The sequence below is a fragment of the Megalops cyprinoides genome, chromosome 4 (assembly GCF_013368585.1).
Source record: "Megalops cyprinoides isolate fMegCyp1 chromosome 4, fMegCyp1.pri, whole genome shotgun sequence".
Lineage (NCBI taxonomy): Eukaryota > Metazoa > Chordata > Actinopteri > Elopiformes > Megalopidae > Megalops > Megalops cyprinoides.
The window spans coordinates 46,540,996-46,558,717 of record NC_050586.1 but is presented as its reverse complement, the minus strand read 5'-3'; the positions used below and the strand labels follow the sequence as shown (position 1 = coordinate 46,558,717).

The window sequence follows — 17,722 nt, the reverse complement described above, 5'->3', positions numbered from 1 at the left end:
TACTGTACTATGTCCAGCAATAAAAGAGATTTTTTTGTTTAGTATTTTTCTCAACACAATGGACAACGTTGGCAATAATCTGTATCTGAATATTCTGTATATGCACAGATTGTAGTACCATCAGTTTTTCCAGCCACAGGTCTTCCTGAACAGACTTAACCCTCAGGTGGAAACTGCAATGCCAGAAGAGCCCGTTTCTGTGTCTGATCCTTGCATGTGCTGAGTTTAATTGTTCTGGATGTTTGGGACTAATAACAAAAAGCTAAGCTACCTCATTTCTTCTTTCAACCCTTCAGGGGTACAGAGTAGATAGCTGTAACGAGTGCCTTGTCACAAGTAAAACAGTGGGTTTGGTGTTTCTCTGTTGTGCCACATTATATTTTTGATAGTTACATTTTCATTCAAATCTTTGAACAGTGCCACAACATGATAATGAACATGGGACAAATGTAGACATGGGCACTTGTGGAAACATGAGGTGAAGTATTGATACATGTAGAAAATGGAATGGTGAGCAATTCAATGTCCAAAATGCGCAACAGACAGGCTTGGCGCCAGAAGAAAATAAAGAGGGGTGCAATTGCAATCCACAGGGGTGCACAAAAAGTCATAAATACTATGTAGACATACATTTGGGATATAAGAAGATAACTGGGGGTGCACAGAGGTCCGTCTATGGGTGCAATGCACCCCTAAGCACCCCCATAACACCGGGCCTGGCAACAGAGCCACCCACCAGTACAACAAAACTTAACCTTGAACGTGGCAAAAAAATCCAACAAATAATAAACAATAACTACTGTACCAAATGACAATAAAAATAAAATTGTGATATTCTTTTTAGAAAGGATTTATTGAAGCCAAACAATGCTGTACACTTATTTACACAGACTATATATTAAAAAAAAAAACATTCCTGTGTGGAATTCATACACTGGTGACAGAATGTAGAGAACCCCTCTGGTGCTAACATTCCTGCAGCAATACTGCATTTTTTTTTCACCAAACCTGTGTTGAAGAATACTTTCTTTACAGCCTTTAGTGTAAAGCATGTGCTTACATTCACTCAGATTTTTATTATGTTGATGATTCAGTCTTAATTATTGGTGTCTCCAAGTAGTACCACCACATCACAATAAGATCAGTGGATCAGTTCTGCAAAATCTTTTAACTGAAGTCCATGGAAAAAGCAGTGAGGAATTACAAACTCTGGATGCAGAGACAAAAGGGAATTACAAACTGGATTGTAATGCAGGGCCTGAAGCTTTTGATTCATCCTATGCCCCCAAGCTCCTGACCTGTTCCTGGCCTAAAAATGGCATATCATTACATCTAATTTTGTCTGGAAGTAACCACATACAGTTACATAATGGACCGTTCCCACTGCTTTGGCTATACTTAAAGACAGAACGTTCACAGCTTAAATAGCTTTGTGTTAATATTGCCATAGTATATTTTCACCTACCTGTTGACTCCAGAACCTCACCTTCTTGAATGTACAATACATTGCCAGAGATCCTTGACCACAAAACCGAGGAATTAACACAAAACAAGGAGAAAAGTGCTTTACAGCAGACTTCAGCAAAGGCATTCTTCCTGCCATTTTCTCTATAGTTAAAACCCATGTTCTGTTTTAACAGGATTTTTTAATGCAGCCAACCAACAAATTGTGTGATAATACTAATCTTTAAAAAGTCGTTCTTTAAAAATACACCGCACACATTTTCCTGGTAAAGAAATTCCAGGTGAGAGCAAGAAAAAAATCTCTAACGCAACACAAGCAGCAACATGAACTCCCAATTCCAAATTTCAAACTCGTAAGTGCTACCTGAGGGGTGACAATCCCTCTAACAACAGAAATCCCAGCCATATGTAAAACTCAATGTAAATTCCCAGCAAGTGCTAAGAGGAAGCACATTGTTTTTAAAGCTTTGCTGAAACAACTCAATGAACACAGTGTATGCTCATTTTTCTGCGTTTTTTTAAACAGTTGGAATTCTTCCAGCTGGTTGAACATACAAGCAGATTGCACTAGTACAGTCTTCAGGCTCTCTCTCATTGTTTCCTTTTCTCCTGAGATTCCAAACAGAACCTCTCATACGCTTCCTCCATCTCGGGGTCCATCTCATCCTCGTAGTCATATTCCCTGCAAACGGATGAAATTACCATTTTAAAAAGTGAGTAAGCAGGGTAGGAGCGATCATAGTGTTTGACCTCATCTTATAACCAATAAGAAAGTTTCTTTTGGTCACATAAAACATTATATATACATATATACATATATATATTACACACTAGGGTCCAAAATTATTGGGACACCTGGGCATTTTGTGGTTAAGTGTGGATGTGTCCATGTAGCTATTAGTTTTATCACTCGAACCTACTTTATGGTGTGGCGAAAACAGTTACATGTTTTGGCAACTATTAACATTTTCAAAACATCTCTATGTGGTTGGCACACGATTGCCTGATGACTACCCTTATTTCCAACATTTTAATTAATGTATGACATTAATTCTGCCAAACAAACTGACAATTCCATGACATTAACTTAATTTTAAAAGGTACCTACATACCTATTGAGTGCAGACAAGTGAACAAAAATGACCATCACTTCCATTAGGCCTGATTGAACATTGCCCTGCCCCCTAATTGAACACTCATACTGAAGCCTATATAAACCTAACAAGGTTGGAACATGGTCACAGAAGATGAAGCTGAAATTGACATTGACATAAATATGACTTTCCCAATGTCTGATGGAATATGCAGAAAAAATATTGTGGGTTTTCAGAAAAAAAAGTGAGTGTCCCAATAATTTTGGACCCCAGTGTATATATGAATGATATATGTATGAATGACATAGTGTTTATATCAAGTATCTATTTCTCAGCAGCTCAGCAAATAGCAACAAGGCACTGTTTTCTCTGTGTTGTGAGCAGCCAAATGCACTTTGTGCAGTATGATTACAGCAGGGGCAGAGGGGTACTGTGTGCTGATAACCACTTCTGGCTTCCTGAAGTCTGTGTGGGCTTTAGAATATTATGAAGAATAATGAGGCTTTTTGGACCAATCACTATCACATATTCCTTCTATCCTTTTCAGTTGATGTTACAAGGTTAAAAATTCCGTTACATTTACAAAAATAATACACGTCATAGTTCATCACTGACCATATACCAGTAAATAATCGTTTGATGAATACACTCCCCCTGCTGGACAATTGTGGAATTCTAACTAAATAGAGAGCTCACATTTTCAACCAGTAATTGATGGTTTGCAACTTTGCTGTTTTTGCCAGTGGAAGATGAAGAGCTAATATTTAAATAAATGTGTTTTTACATCATTAGCATCCTTTGCAGTGTGCAGTAGGAAACACATTACTGCATTTCTCTTTTAATCATTACCCCCATTACCCCATTAATAAGAACCACAAAATATGATACCCACAGGGAAAAATTGAGTAAGTGGTTTCCAAATACTCTGAAAATTCTAGTAGCCAAGAGGTGGATGGGAGGAGTTAAGCCCAGCTAAGCCTCTTTCCAGTCCATTTGCTGACTAATCCCAATTGGGAGGCCCAGGCCCCGCCTGCAGCCATTGTGCACTGCAGAATTATATTAACCCTGCCCAATGGCTCCCAAAAGCTGACCTCAAGTAAGTGACCCAGCAGTGGTGCTACATCATGTGACCTGCATGCTCTGCTGAATTTCCAGAGGAATAATCTGGCAGGTTATTGTGGAGGTCACACAGAACGGAGGGGACAATGGGGTCGTTCCGATGGCATCCGATTGCAATTTATTGTCATACTGATTCATTTCAGCATGTCTCTGACATTATCATCATTTGCCAAATTATCTCAAAGCTTGACAAGACACGTGTACTTACCCCTCATTGCCATTTTCTTCATAGTAATCTGGGAAATAGTCCTCCCGGTCCAGTATCTCTTGGTACTTTTCTGAGTACTCTGGAAATCACATCAGACAGGTGTATATTAATGCAATAAAAAGAGGTCTGAAAAATACTGTGACTTTTTGATGCTTGAGGAGAGTTCTGAAACCAAAAACAAGATTATCCTGAGGCATGCACATCTGCACCTGTAGTTTCAATATTCAGTCTGACACATATTTCTCATTTCTGATGCATAATTTCACCTTGGCAGAACCAACAGGAGCGCTCACCTGGATCGGCAGCTGTAAAAGGTGTGCCATCTGCCGTGTAGAAGGTAGGCTCATTCTGAGACGAAAGACACATAAAGTCAAGATTTCACCAATCAGTTTTCCCCCAGAAACTGACAGAAGCACCACAATTGTGTGGAAGTGTGGCATAGTGCTAAGGAGCAGGGTTCATAACTGAAAAGTTGCTGGTTCGATTCCCTGCTAGGGCACTGCTGCTGGTACCCTTGGGCAACCCACAATTGCCTCAGTAAATATTCAGCTGTATAAATGGATAACATAAAAATTGTACTCTATGTAAGTCGCTCTGGATAAGAACGTCTGCTAAATGACTGTAATGTAATGTAATCACATGGCAAAGTAGGTTGGCTCATGCTTGGAGACAGATTCATGTAACGCTTACGAGATAAGGACACTGAAGGCAAAAAAAAAAAAAAAAAAAACTTAAGATTTAAATAAATAACTGCTTCACTGGTATGTGAACACACTGCAGTTGTGATTTGTTTCCCAGCTTAGGGCTCTACTCCCCTGGTAACTCTCCTCTTACCATGAAATAGTTGGGGTCGTTGTACGGAGTGGCCTCTCTGGCGGCGACAGCTCCTTGAACCCTGCCCCAGTCGCTGGACCTCAGCTCCACCAGCTTCAGCAGCGTCTCTCTCACGTCCCTGCGAGGGAGGGAGATCACATCACACCACAGGGGAAAAGCTCCCACTTCCTGTCAGACAGCTGTCGAAGCGCACCCTTACCTGCTGCAGCGGGAGGCATCCAGCACGATGGCCTTGATCTTCATGACCAGCTCGTCCATGTCTGGCTTGCCTTTCTCCTTCCAGGTGTCCTCCAGGACCAAGCCTGTGAGCTGCGGAGAACCGACAAGGGACCAAGCGGATTCGGGGCTGTGAAATCGTAGCTGAGACCATGCAGACATGGCACAGATGCTTGGGATAGCACACATAACCCAATGAGTTTAATTTTGTGATATTAGCCTTTTTTAGAGGAATTGTGAGTTTAATACATAAGTTAGATGTGATAACAACATAACACATTGAACTTTATTTTCAATGTGTTCTTTCATATATCATTATTAATTCTCTCAGTTATTTCTGTTAAGTTCCCATATAGTCTTTACCATTAGGCAGTTCTAACACTTTTAAATCTGCCATTCAGTCCTTAGAGGGGTGGGATAAGAAGTTTTATTGATTCCAGTTTACTTCTGTTCAGTTTTGACAAAGTGACAGTTTTCTAACTGGCCAAACAGCCAAATAAATTATCTAAATAATATCTAAATAATAATATCTAAATGCATTATATTTCAGGTTTTATTTACAGTTACACTGCACTATTTTCAATGTATTCATACATCCATTTTTCAATTGTATTATCATTAAAATTATTACTTGTGCTTTAACAGGAAAGAGGTGTTGCTGCATTGACAAAAACAAGCCATTCTGCTATTTGTCTTTCCATTGTGATTGTATATCCATACATATCCATACCTGTATATATGAAGATCTCACGCCATACACAATCATACTTATTTACCTTTTTCCTTTACACTTGTGTAAAGCTTGCTCTTCTAGTCCCTTGAAACCAAGAATCTCAGTGAAGAAACTATCCTTTTAAAATCTCACATGAGGGATTCACTTGCTCTCAGCCAAAACTATTGTGTACCATTCACAGAATACTCAAGACACAATGCTTCTGGGTCAGTGTATTTCTCTGTGCTCATTTCAGCCTGCTGTTCATTCATTCCCATATGCCTGTCACCTGAATCTCTTTCCTTCAGGCTGTAAAGAAATCACAGCTAATTTGTATTAGTGGACTATAGCGTTCTTCACTGGACTCTCACCTTCAGAAGTTTCACAGCACAGATGAGGTTCCCATCATCAGGATTGGAGAGGAGGGTGTCCATCAAGTCCCTCAAGGCTGTGAGAAGGATGTCTGCCCGAACTAGCGGTCCCTTTATATTCACCTGAACGAGAGACAGATATACTCCGATCAGGAGAAAAACTTACATCGACTTCAACTTCTCCAAGTTCTCGCTTTATGTGCATACAGTTGTCTATTTTATGGAGGGTCTTTGCTATGCACAAATGTAATTATAAAATGAATAACCCCAGTATTGAATTCCATCCTTATGATCTTTAACAGTAAACGGAATCTAACAGCAAATGAAGGTTCTCACCTCAAGGTTGAGATACAGCTCTCCCAGGAAGACCACATATGAGTGAAAGCTTTTCCTTGTTGCTTCGTCCCCCTTGACTGCCTGGTCCCTTTGCTCGTACTCTGTTCGACACCTACTCAGAAGACAGCAGTGCAGCATAGTGGTAAGGAGCGGGGGTTGTAACCAAAAGGTTGCTGGTGCAATTCCCCACTGAGATACCACTGCTTGGGCAAACTGTATAACCCAGAATTGCCTCAGTAAATATTCAGCTGTATAAATGGATAACATGTAAAAATGGTAACCTATGTAAGTCTCTCTGGATAAGAATGTCTGCTAAATAACTGTAGTGTAATATAATCGCATGGCAGCGTAAATTGCACTCATGCTTGGGGACAGATTTATATAACACGAGATAAGGACACAGAAGGCAAAAAAAAAATTAAGTGAATAACTCAAGATTAAGTGAATAACTGCTTCACTGGTGCATGAAGACACTGTCTTCTGTGATCCTCACAGTTGGTAAATGACAGTAATGTCAACAGAGTTTGTGGAGAAGAGTCTAATACTGTGTAACAGCAGACCTTTGGAGCAGCCTCTGTCGGAAGTTGCCGCTGGACGGACTGAGGGCCAGATGACGCGACAGGTGGTTGCACAGCCGTGCCCCCGTGTAGGAGAAATTTGTGATGGATGTGGACTGCAATGGAGAGAAGTCAGCACACAACGCCAGCCGGTGAATAAGAGCTCACTACAGATCCTAGCGGGTGGTACACTGTGAAATTTGGCATTAACTACAGGGTATTGGTTTTGGTTTTAAATACTACTTTTCCCCCCACATTTGTTGCCTTCTGTCTGCATGATTGCTGCAGAAATTGTTAATTATCTGGGAGACTACGCACTTTGCTTGTATGCTTAAGACATTCTGGTCATGTAGTCAAGCATTACACAGTTCAGGAAATGGAATGTTTGCTTCAGCAACGACAGGGGACAGAATCCCAGTACAAAGAATAAGGAGTTTGATGTCTTTTTGCTACAAAAACAGATTTATGCCCAATCTGTCCTGAACCTGATTCCCTTTCAATTTCTGCTGCCTGTCTCTGAACTTTCTGTTTCTATTCAGCTGCTCTACGATCTGTCCCTTCCCAGAGTTCCACTGTAAATTACTTCCACCTTTTGTTTCACTTCCCTCTCTGTCTCTCCTGCTGATCTACTGCCTCTCTATCCATCATCACAGTTCCCATCCTTGTCTTTTGCCAGTCCTGTTTCCAATGTCTTCATCCCTTCCCAGCAAAGAAATGTACTAGTTGACCAGACATGGCAATTAATGTACTGCAATGGCAATGTACTGCAGCCAAGCACTAACACAGTGGCATGAAGCTGTGGAAGGGCAGGGGAGCAATAAATAAACCTAACATTTCACTGTGATAATTTTCTCCTTAACTGTTCTGTATGCAAGAATGTGCAATGGTTGTGTTGCTACATACCTGTGTGTAGATGAGTTCCACCAGTTCCTGCAGTGTCTCTTCAGTGGTGACCCACGCATTCAGCGTGTCCGTTATCTGCTCGATGTCGGCCTCAAAAGACCCCGGGGAAGAGGTGAGGTGGCCGAGTATCCCCTGCACCAGCTCTGCCAGGGTCTCTGGGTAATAACCATCATAGCCATCCTCGCTGGGCTCTTCCTTCAGAAAGAACGAGTCCGAGAGACAGAAAGAGCAACATGATGAGCAACACCCACAAACATATCTAGCTCCACTTCAGCACAGGTGTCTTCAGATCTTATCATTGTTGCTGTATAAATGCACTGCATGCTAGAAACAGCAGAACTCATCAAAAAAAGAGTAAAATTCAGCAAAATTCAAACTGATACAATGTAATCGTGACCTCTGAATTAACCCTCCCTCTTACACTATAACACCCACCTGGTAATGGTTGTACCCCGATGGGTAGAACTCTGCCGCATTGACAGACAGGTTGGAGCTGACCACACTGTTCAAGGCCTGCGCTGTACCACTGCTACTGTTGTGTGCTGCTTGTGAGGCTCTGATAAGTCGTCTGCCCTCTGTAATCAATGACAATAAAATATAACTAACAATTAAATACGTTTCATCACTTGCTTTAACTTGGCAATAGTTTGAGGTGCTACAGGTGGGCTGGCTACAGCCCTGTTGGGCAGTCCCAGTATAAAGTATATGCCCTTACACTGCAATAACACGGCTAATAGCAGCTAGTTACACCATCTGGAATGAGATATGCCGAAAAAAAGGTTTTTAAAACAAGAACAGCAAGCCTTCACTAACCAGAAAATGATCGGTCATTAATATCACTTTTTATAAGAATATTGATAAACAAGAAAAAAATACTGAATTTTTTCAGATTTAACATATACGTAACACAAGCTGACAAGACTGATCATAGAATGCCAGGGAGATAGAGGGGATTCCCCAGGAACACAACCTGCAATGTGACACGTGAAGTAAGTCAGCTAGCTAATCAGTTTAGATAGTTGGCTGGTGATTAGTTTGCTGCCTAGCCAATTCCGCTTGTCTGGTCAGTGGTTTTTTTCATACTAGCTAGCAAGTTAGGCTAGAAGACAAACGTAAATAACATGAGCATGTAGCAAAATCATGGCCAAAAGTCTCACCTCCGGCTCCACCCAGGCTGTCCTCCACCACCGGGGGGGACGTCCGAGGCTGTCTGAGCGGCTCACGCTGGTTGAGGACAGGCACGTTTGCGTCCCCTTCCTGAAGGCGGCCGCTGACCGGTTCAGCCAGCCCCGGGCTGTCGGAGCTCAGCCGGACCCTACCCGCCCCAGGAGCCCGATCGAAATAATCTGTCATCGCCACGGGAAAAAGGCCTTGTTACGGTAATGCGTCTCAGTTAGAGCAACATTCAGACATTCCTGGCAGCAACAGTCACCAGCAAAATGACAGTTTGAAATTTCAACCGTGCTCGACCAACTGGCTACCTATCTAACAACCTACTCCTACGCCTTTTCTCACTTTCTTCGTATCGTTATCACAGCAGCTAGCGAGTTATTGCTTTAAACTTTATAGCTAACTACTTGCATCGAGTATTCGGACCTAAAAACCTTTAAAGGCGTCCTACTTCCTGCAATAACAACAATAAATCGAAACTCTTGAACTGCCAGTCATAGCATTAAACAGAAAATGCTTTAGGGCGATCCCTAGTGGATCGGAGTGGGATAGCAGGAAAAGGTCAACCGCAATCATTTGAATATCAAAGAGAAAGCGCGTTAGGGCGATTGGAGTGGGATAGCAGAACAAGGTCATCTGGAATCTTTTCTCGGCTAGATTAAGGTAACGGTTTCTATTGATTATCGGCACCAAGCGGAAGTTGCATTTTACGTTATGAAAGTATTATGAAACACTAAGTGATCACGACATGAGGACATCCATTACGACATAAAAATAAGAAACACATTAAACATAAATACAATCGGTCTGAAGAACAACGCATAACAATCCTCACAGCCGCAGGCGCTGCGGGAATCATGTTGAGCTCGAAACACTCCTAAATCCCACAAGGTGGCACCAATAGGCTAGTTTTCAAGCAAATGTACCGTTATTCCTAATGTAGACCACATCTTCCCCCCGATTATTTCTGCCTGCAACATCTACAACAATTTGATGGTATGAGCCCTTGTTTGTGCTAATTGTGCTAAACAATTTGTGACATTGTTTGAACACATGATTAAACTGACTAATATATATGTATGCATGTTTGTGTTTTTACCCTTCTGTCCGATAATGGCCAGAAATCTCCATTCATTCTCTCTGGTCAGTGTATGATATTCTAAATCCACCAAATTGTTATATTCAATGCACATTTGTTGTCACATGCTCCAACAAGGGACCACTTGTACTTGTGGTCAGTTGTGGGTTTGCTTCCACTGATACGCATTTTCTTTCTTTTGGAGGCAGTATAAACTATGGAGTCTTTTCTGAGACTAGCTGCAGTGAAAACCAGCCCTTTGTTCAACAGACCCTTGAAGACTGCTGAATTTGCAACCTTGACTTTAGCAGTTTACCTGGATGCATTCCTACTGTATCTTCAAACTAACCTCTCAACCTCCCAAAATCGGACCTCTTATTTTTTCCTTCTCCATCCTTCTTGGATGACCTCATCTCCATTGTTCTGGAGTCTATCACTCTCCCCATCCCCTTCTACTAAAAGCTTTGGAATCACTCAGGTCCTTCCCAGTGTTTTTCCCAGCATAGTTCGAAGTTCTCTCCAGTCACTTTTTATTCACTATATGACACACTATAAACAATCATTTTCCAGCAACCCATTCTACAGGAGTACTTACTTAACCTTTGATAATTTTTCATCTTTATTACTGTAATTCCTCACTGGCCTTTCTTTGTATCTCCTCCTCAGACACAGAATCCTGCTGCTGGATGTCACTTCTACTCCTGGATCTACTGCTGTTACTCAGTTCTCTCCATGGAACGTTCTAGGACATCTCACCATTGATCAAGTGGTTTCACAGTCAGAAGAGAGAAAATTCCCGAATCTTCAAGGTCTGCCTTTGACAGACACGATTATGATGAATGACATAAGACATCAGAGGCTGCCCCTGAAATGAAATAAGGCATTTTAGAAGACCACTGACAGAATGAAACCAGGCAACAGGTATTTCAGCATATAGACAGCAGTCAGTTGTGTGCGTGAGAAGGATCAGGATGGGCTGCCTTTCGTCCTCTTTTACTCTTTCCCTTTGTCTTTGAGAACCATGGCCGTGAGAAGCATTTGCCAAATTTCAAAAATGGCAGCTCAAGGTAACATAAGACTTATTACTGAATTTCAAAAGTGGCAGCCGAAGACACAAGACTTATGAGAGTACACAGATGGCCACACGTCACCTGTCTACCTTAGTCATGTGAGGTGTTATTCTGTGAAGCAAATGGCAATAACATTTGATACTGTACCTCTGTTCACTCTTTTTTGTTGTAGAAGTTTTACTTAAACCTGACATCCTACAATTAGTGCTGTATGTCCATGTTTTGTGGTAGTATCACTGGAATTATTTTCCATAGGCTTCCAGAGAATGCTGTACATGCAGGTGTTTTTAAATCTTAATTGCTTTGTACAGTTCATCTGCTTAACAGTAAGGTAGCTCTGCATTGTATAAAGTGTGGCTTCGCGAGAATCACCCTCTTTCACCGAGAGACAGGTACACTACAGTTATTTCAGCAATTCTGTGAATGACAGAATTTTGAAAGAACCAGAAATAACCACAACTAGTTCTGCAGTATGTGGTATGCAGGGATGGAAGTAACGAATTACAATTACTCTCGTTACTGGAACAAAGTTGATTTTTTGTGTACTTATACTTTTTTGAGTATTTTTTAAAAACTGTAATTTTACTTTTACTTTGGTATGTTTATGCTGAGGTATTTTACTTCGCTACAATTTAAATTGCCTCCGTTACAGAGTAAAAAAGTCTCCATGAACTACGCGCGCCAGGAAATGACGTGATCTCCTACGCCAAGACAGAAACTAACGTCCTATAAATGTCTCTGATGGAGATCGGCGCAGTTTTGCGCCAGATTTTATGCTAAATATTACATGTAAAAGACGATACAATTATGTCTGACAGAATTAAAGTATAGACCATGTTTGGATTGTATGATCGTAATAGCATGAGCATTTATTAACATTTGGCATTTATTGTGCTTTTTTTCGATTTCTATCGAAGCAGAAATTAGCTTGCAAACTAGGTGTATCAATTTGCAAGCTAAAAGCTTGCTAGTCACCTGCAGCTAGCTCTCGGCACACTGAAGAAAGTAGCTGTAAAACAAACAACAAACTGTGATACACCGACTTTATTAAGTACTGGGCATGACATGGTGACCACCCCTGAGTGTTTACTGATATTCACATATCATGTGCACTTCATATATTCTCCTCCGGCTAAACGCTCTACAATTAGGCTATGTGATCAATGTCTGGTTGATCACTGACTCACTGGACTTGCCCTTATGAAGATTCATCCTGAAATGAAAATAGACAGTGAGGAAGTGCGCAAACAATTCGATGCGCCCGGGAGAAGGAGGGTAAACTTCAAATAGTTAGGCCAGATTTCATTATTCATTAATCAGGGGCGTCTCTCTCTCCCAGCTCTCTCTCTCGATGTGTGTGAACGTGCACGTGCATGGTCAGGTGTCTGTGCGTACCCTAAGAAGAAATCCTGCAGGTGCCCCTGCTCGTTGCTAACCATAGATCATTTGGGGGAGGCCTGCAAAGCAGCATTTAGTGACTTAAGTGAGAATAAAAATCGGGTCAACTTCACATATCTTGGTTTGGTTGAGCTAACGGGTGGTGATGCTAGGGCTATTGCAACTGCACTAATGGATTTTCTGGTCAAATGTGGTTTACAAAAGGAACATCTTATAGGCATTGGGACAGACAGTGCCTCTGTAAAGACTGGCATAAATAATGGTGTTTACAAAGTCCTTCGGGATGAGTACAGCCTGTCCAGTCTTGTGCTCATTAGATGTGTGTGCCACTCTCTCCAGCTAGCTGTCAGTCATGCATCACATGACACCATACCAAGAAGTGTGGAGTACCTTGTGAGGGAGACATATAATTGGTTTTCTGTGTCTTCTAAATGGAGGGATGCTTACAGGGCAGTCTATGAGACAATAAATATTGGAGAAAAGCCCCTGCATATCACTCAGGTGTGTGCAACACGGTGGCTGTCCATTGAGCCTGCAGTTGACCGCATGCTGCACCAGTGGGATGAGTTGAAGCTGCACTTTGGCCTTACAAAGTCTTATGAGCATTGCTACATGGCGGAGACACTTTATGTAATGTACAGTGACCCTCAGAATGTACTATACCTAACATTTTTAAGGTCAGTTCTATCAGAGGTCCGGGCAGCTGTGAAGGCTTTTGAAGCTGAGCAAGGAGACCCGCTCAGGCTTTTAGAAACTTCAATGACTGGTCTCATTAAGTCTGTCGTCACACCTGTTTTAAATCCAATGACAAGAATTAATGTCCTTGAGGAGGCAATTGATTTTAATTTGTTAGTATACTTTATTTTATATCATGTTTATTTTTTATTTCAGTTTTTAATTGTATTTATTTCATGTTTATTTATTTCATTTCACTTTTTATTAATGCACTTTATTTTATATTACTTTTATTTTTTTATTCCATTTTAAAATATTTATGCAATGTTTATTTTATGTTTTAATTTAATACTCAAAGTAAATTTTAAATAAGTTACTTTTTACTTTTATTTGAGTGGATTTTTATACAAGTAATTTTACTTTTACTTTAGTACAATTTCACCATAGTAACAGTACTTTTACTTGAGTAAAATAATTTAGTACTCTTTACACCTCTGGTGGTATGGCAGGTTTTGTGCAAACTGGTATTGCAAGCCACCTGGGACTATTTCGTAGAGAGATTTACACATGCCTGCTGTGCTATTGTAAATGGTTGCCATAGTTTCATTATCATAAAAAGGGGGGGCACAGTCTTCCAATTTGGGGGAAATGTCAGAGGTATTTTTCCCAAGAGAGGTCTAGATGTACAAGATGTATCTAGAAGAAGAACGCTCCCAAGATCCTGCTCCTGTCCAGCTGTCCATTTAAGAATTTTAGTTACCCGGCCCACCTGCCAAGGGGATGACTGCACTTTCTTGTTGCTACTGAGGGAGAGTCAATATCCTGGCTTTACCATGGTAGAGGAAATCCCCAGGAAGTCTAGCCACCTGCCTCAGAGTGAGAAATACCTCAGAGCAGGTGAACCCTAAGTTCTCTGGTCCAATATGAGCCTGCACTTGTCTGCTGTGGCTATGGGAGGCAGATATCCAAGCAGGGCAAATTTGTCATATTTTCCAGCATTAAAACCATCAGCACAACTGTGGGCGGATCCTGAATGAGTCCATACTCACTTGGAGGCCACCATTTATCAAACAGAATTTGTCTAAGTACAACATATAAGTCACAGACCTGATAAAGGCTGTGATCAAAATGACTAATTTTACACACATTCAATAAAGTTCAGAATCATTCCCTTTTAAGCAAAAAAGAATCATTAGTTCTGATGACTCTTCCTTGTTCATAAACGAAGAATGAAACATTGTACTCAAATTTACTGGAACATACACAGATTTACTGGAACTCAAAAAAGACTGGAACATATTTCATGCAAATAACATAACTGTGATGATTATGAGAGCTGAACTAAATCAGCTGGCTGGCTAGACTGTCCTAAATATGACAAATGCCAAAGTATGCTTGGTTCATGGCTGGGCTTAGTTGCACTGACTATCTATAAAAGGGCACAAGCATTGTTTATTGCTATATGCATGAGTAAACTGATGACAGTTAAATACAATGTCTCATTTACATACTACTTTCTTCTCCATGCTAACTGCTGCATAACTTGGATGGCTCACGGGTATCAGGTTTTCTCTGCAGGTCCATCCTTAGCTGGCTCAGGATCACTGAAGACCTTTTATGCAGGAACAAGTTTATCTTCCTCCTTACACACACTGGTGGTGGTCTCCCGCCTCTCGTTTGACTTCTTAAAAGTTAAGGTGAGGTGAGGAATAGGATTGAAAGAGCTGAGTATGGATATGGGCCAGAGCTGTAATTATAATATATATTGGGGGGGGGGGCATCCCCCCCATCCCCCCAATATTCAAATATGCTCAAAATACCCCCCCCCCCCCAATATATTGATATAAAAAATATAAATAAATAATAAAATTGCTATGCTACGACAGGCAACCACGCACCGCTGTCCGAAATAATCATTAGCAAATGTAATTATAATCATTACTAAACTTAACAAATTGCCATTATTATTACTACCAGTTCTAGTATTACTGTATTATTAGTATGGTGCCTGTGACGGAGTGCCGTCACTACGGTTGAGAATGCGCACTGACTGCTATACCAACGAGCCTGGCTCTTTGGCGTTGTGGTCAAAGTCGCATGGTTGGTACCCTGTAGACCCGGGTTCAAGGCCAGGTGGGGTGACTGCTCTCGCCCTTCGCTACAAATGGTGTCAGTAGTGGGATGGCTGGCTGCGAGGCCATCGGAGGCGTGCCCGGTGTGTGAGCTGTATGAGGGACCCCCAGGTTAGGTTGACCCCGCTGTGAAGGACCCCAGAGATGGGTGAAGCACTGGTGAGTGGGGCACCCTGGGATGGGAGAAGTATGGCAAAAGAATGCGTGGGGAACGCCATGGTCCTAAGGGGAGGGCAGTGTGACGGAGTGCCATCACTACCGTTGAGTATGCGCTCTGACTGCCATACCAACGAGCCTGGCTCTTTGGCATCGCGGTCAAAGTTGCATGGTTGGTACCCTGTAGACCCGGGTTCAAGGCCGGGTGGGGTGACTGCTCTCGCCCTTCGCTACAGTGCCCCTCTAACAACGTGGGTTTTATAGATAATTGGCACAAGTTTTGGTCTTTTAAAATGAGATGGCATCCACCCCTCGAGGGAGGGTGCAGCTATCATCTCTAGAAACATGGATCATAGTCTGAATTCCTCTAAACCTTGACTTACAGGGCCAAGGCCAGGCAGCAGACTTTCTGTCCTACACAGATGTCTGCTTTTTCCCTGGAACCACCACTTAAAAATCCCATAGAGACAGTGTCTGTTCCACGACCCTCCGTTCCAAACTTCTTAAAAACATCCAGTAGGGGCATTTGTGCTGATAATTTGATAAAAATTAAGTTTGACAAACCTGAAAGTACTACCTGTAGACAAATGGTCCTTAAGTTGGGTTAATAAATATCAGATCGCTACAACCTAAAGCTTTATTAATAAACAAATTGATTACTGATCACCAGTTTGATATCTTATGCCTGACTGAAACATGGCTTAAACCTAATGACTTTGTTGCTCTCAATGAATCAACTCCTCCCAGTTACTGTAATCACCAGGTTCCTCGACCTACTGGTAGAGGTGGCAGCGTTGCTGCTGTACACAGCTCCAAACTCTGTGCCACCCTTAAACCTGGCTATAACTTCCATTCATTTGAACTATTAGTACTTAGCTTTGCACATCCTGACAAGACTGCATTTCAGCTATTTACCCTTGTAATAGTTTACAGGCCACCTGGCCCTTACAGTGTTTTCTTATCGGAATTTGCCAATTTTTTATCTGACCTGGTTGTCAATATAGAAAAAGCTGTAATAGTAGGCGACTTTAATGTGCATATGGATAATGAACATGACCCGTTCAGAACAGCATTTTTGTCCATCATCGAACCCATTGGACTCTATCAAGCTGTGGACAAACCCACACATTACCGCAACCATACTCTTGATTTGGTCCTCACATATAGAGCAGACATTAATCAGGTGGAAATTATGCCACACAATCCTGTTATCAGTGTTATCATCTCTTTCAATTTACCGCTAACGTGCTTCACATACTCGGAGCCTAGATTTTCTTCCAGGCGCACGTTTTGCTCTCTTACAGCAAATGCCTTTATCGACGAGCTCCCTACATCATACTACCTGCACAACGAAATCTCCTCTAGTTTATGTTCAAACCCTAGCTCAACTGAAAGTAATCTACTCGCGGACAGTATCGACTCTACTTTGCGTAAAACTCTGGATGCCGTTGCTCCCCTCAAAAGGAAGAAAATCACAGACAAGAAGCTAGCACCTTAGTATAACGACCATACTCGTGCTCTCAAACAAGCTACGCGAAAACTCGAAAGAAAATGGCGCTCCACCAAATTACAGGTTTTTCTCCTGGCGTGGAAGGAAAGTCTCCTAACTTACAAGCATGCCCTCACAGCTACCAGATCCAAATATTTTTCTACCCTCATTGAGAGAAACAAGGACAATCCTAGGTACCTGTTTAGCACTATTGCCAGATTACCCAAGAGTCCTGCATCAGTTAACCCTACTGTAAGAGCCAAATCCTGGGACAATTTCTTTGACAATGTTTTTGTATTGGATTGCATGTATCAAATTAGATATTTCTGAGATGAAGGTTAATTAGACTGAAGGAATTTATGTTAGTTTATTGTAGATCCTCCATTGCGCATGTGCAATGTATAGTGTTAAAGAAAACGGAACTTTCTTTTCAGCGAATTCCTGAGACACGTGCAGTTTGATGGTGGCACACCGTTTTTTGACCGTGATCTGTATCGTGGTCTGTACCTTTTGTTTGAAACTTTATTTGATTAAGAATAATGTGAGCACTGGACACCCGAATGTGTAAAGTTGACAACCTTCAAAAATAAATGACATCAACCTTCACTGGATTCGGTATCGTGAGTACCTCCATTATAGTTCAGACGTATAATAGAAAGTAGACGGGGATACGGATACGAGTCAGAAGTTGCCTTAGTATGTGCACGTGAATGAAGTGACTTAATTATAACAAAAAACAA

General features: G+C 41.5%; 1 protein-coding gene across 1 annotated transcript; it reads right to left on the bottom strand.

Annotated features, from left to right (window-relative positions):
* Positions 1–1,863: 1,863 nt before the first annotated feature.
* On the bottom strand, positions 1,864–9,433 carry paip1 (poly(A) binding protein interacting protein 1). Its single transcript, XM_036527202.1, has 11 exons — positions 8,972–9,433; positions 8,250–8,389; positions 7,815–8,009; positions 6,915–7,027; positions 6,355–6,466; positions 6,019–6,141; positions 4,919–5,028; positions 4,720–4,837; positions 4,179–4,233; positions 3,886–3,964; positions 1,864–2,146 (listed from the first exon to the last, which is right to left on the bottom strand). Exons 1-11 carry the CDS (start codon positions 9,165–9,167, stop codon positions 2,056–2,058), a joined length of 1,332 nt encoding a protein of 443 aa, XP_036383095.1. The 5' UTR covers positions 9,168–9,433; the 3' UTR covers positions 1,864–2,055.
* Positions 9,434–17,722: the final 8,289 nt, after the last annotated feature.

Excerpts from the sequence above, each read along its gene's own strand:
- paip1 (XM_036527202.1), bottom strand. The coding sequence starts at position 9,167 with ATGACAGATTATTTCGATCGGGCTCCTGGGGCGGGTAGGGTCCGGCTG. Across the intron at positions 4,838-4,918 it reads GATGCCTCCCGCTGCAGCAG|GGACGTGAGAGAGACGCTGC; the intron begins GTAAGGGTGCGC and ends CCTCCCTCGCAG. Across the intron at positions 2,147-3,885 it reads GAAGAAAATGGCAATGAGGG|GGAATATGACTACGAGGATG; the intron begins GTAAGTACACGT and ends ATCCGTTTGCAG.